The following is a 1,347-nucleotide window of genomic DNA, read 5'->3' on the forward strand; positions in this document are numbered from 1 at the left end:
TTAGTTCCCGCCAATAACAACTTAGTAAAAAGTTTCATTAGGCAGAATTGAGTGAAATTTTGTTGTTTTGCGTTAACTTGATGTGGTTGGAAGCCTGAACATGAAATCTTTAATCTATTTTATCTACATTGGTGTAGTAAACAAAAACACAGCTTTCGTCCATTTGGCTGGTAAGATAGCTGAAAGATGGATTTTTCTGACTTAAGTTTTTGAAAATCCACTCTGTGTCCATTCGTTACATAGTCATAGGTATTAAAAGATTGCAGAGCTTGCTTTGGTACTTCTTTTTCCGGTTATCTGTAAATGTGATGTTTTCTCATAATGTATTACATTTTGGGTTCTAATTTATTACTTAATTTTTGGGTTTAGTCAGGTGATGGCGGAGATAAAAATAATAGCTATTTGTCAGTTGGGTGGTGAATTTGAGACGGATAAGGATGGTACTTTGTGTTATACAGGTGGTGATGCTCATGCTATAGACATTGATGACAAAATCAAATTCAATGATTTCAAGTTGGAGGTGGCTGAGATGTTTAGTTGCAATGTCGACACCATGTCTCTCAAATACTTTCTCCCGGGCAATAAGAAGACTCTCATTACTATCTCTAATGACAAGGACTTAAACCGGGTGATAAAATTCCATGGGGATTCTTTCACTGTAGATATTTATGTGATTTTGGAAGATAATTTTCTGTCTGGTGTCTCAAATTTGCCTGCCAGTAGGTACTATCCTTGATGTCTAACCTAAAAACTTTGGTCATTTTGTTGATCTTTTGGAGTATCTTTACCAATTCTTGATTTTGTAGATCAAGCAGGACAACTCTGTCTGAAGAAGAGCCTCCTATTGATGCACCTCTTGCCGTTCTGGAGGATATCACCCAGCCCGATAACTCACTTTCTGCAACTCTTGATCTTGATGTTGTAGACGATACCAATAATGTTGATGTTCATATTGAAGATCCGCAGATTGATCCACTTGAGATTTCACTCATTCTTCCTCTTCTTGCTTCCAATGATGAGAAACATGCTAAAGGTGCACAGCAATGGCAGAATACTATTACTGGAGTGGGTCAAAGATTCGGAAGTGTTCATGAATTTCGAGAGTCATTGCGTAAATATGCCATTGCACAACAGTTTACATTTAGATATAAGAAGAATGATAGCCATCGAGTAACTGTTAAATGCAAAGCTGAAGGTTGTCCTTGGAGAATTCATGCATCAAGGTTGTCAACCACCCAACTAATTTGCATAAAGAAGATGAATCCAACTCATACATGTGAAGGGTCGGTGGTGACAACAGGGCATCAGGCAAGTCGAAGCTGGGTGGCTAGTATTATTAAGGAAAAG

The 1,347-nt window shown here is 37.7% G+C and overlaps 1 protein-coding gene across 1 annotated transcript; it reads left to right on the forward strand.

Moving 5' to 3' along the window:
• Positions 1-376: 376 nt before the first annotated feature.
• On the forward strand, positions 377-1,308 carry LOC105120229 (uncharacterized; the record flags this gene model as incomplete). The annotated part of the gene is made up of 2 exons (XM_011018411.1): positions 377-723; positions 807-1,308. Coding segments are annotated over exons 1-2 (849 nt in total), but the record flags the coding sequence as incomplete, so codon positions are not given.
• Positions 1,309-1,347: the final 39 nt, after the last annotated feature.

This window comes from Populus euphratica, unplaced genomic scaffold (genome assembly GCF_000495115.2).
Source record: "Populus euphratica unplaced genomic scaffold, PopEup_1.0 scaffold5735.1, whole genome shotgun sequence".
Classification (NCBI taxonomy): domain Eukaryota; kingdom Viridiplantae; phylum Streptophyta; class Magnoliopsida; order Malpighiales; family Salicaceae; genus Populus; species Populus euphratica.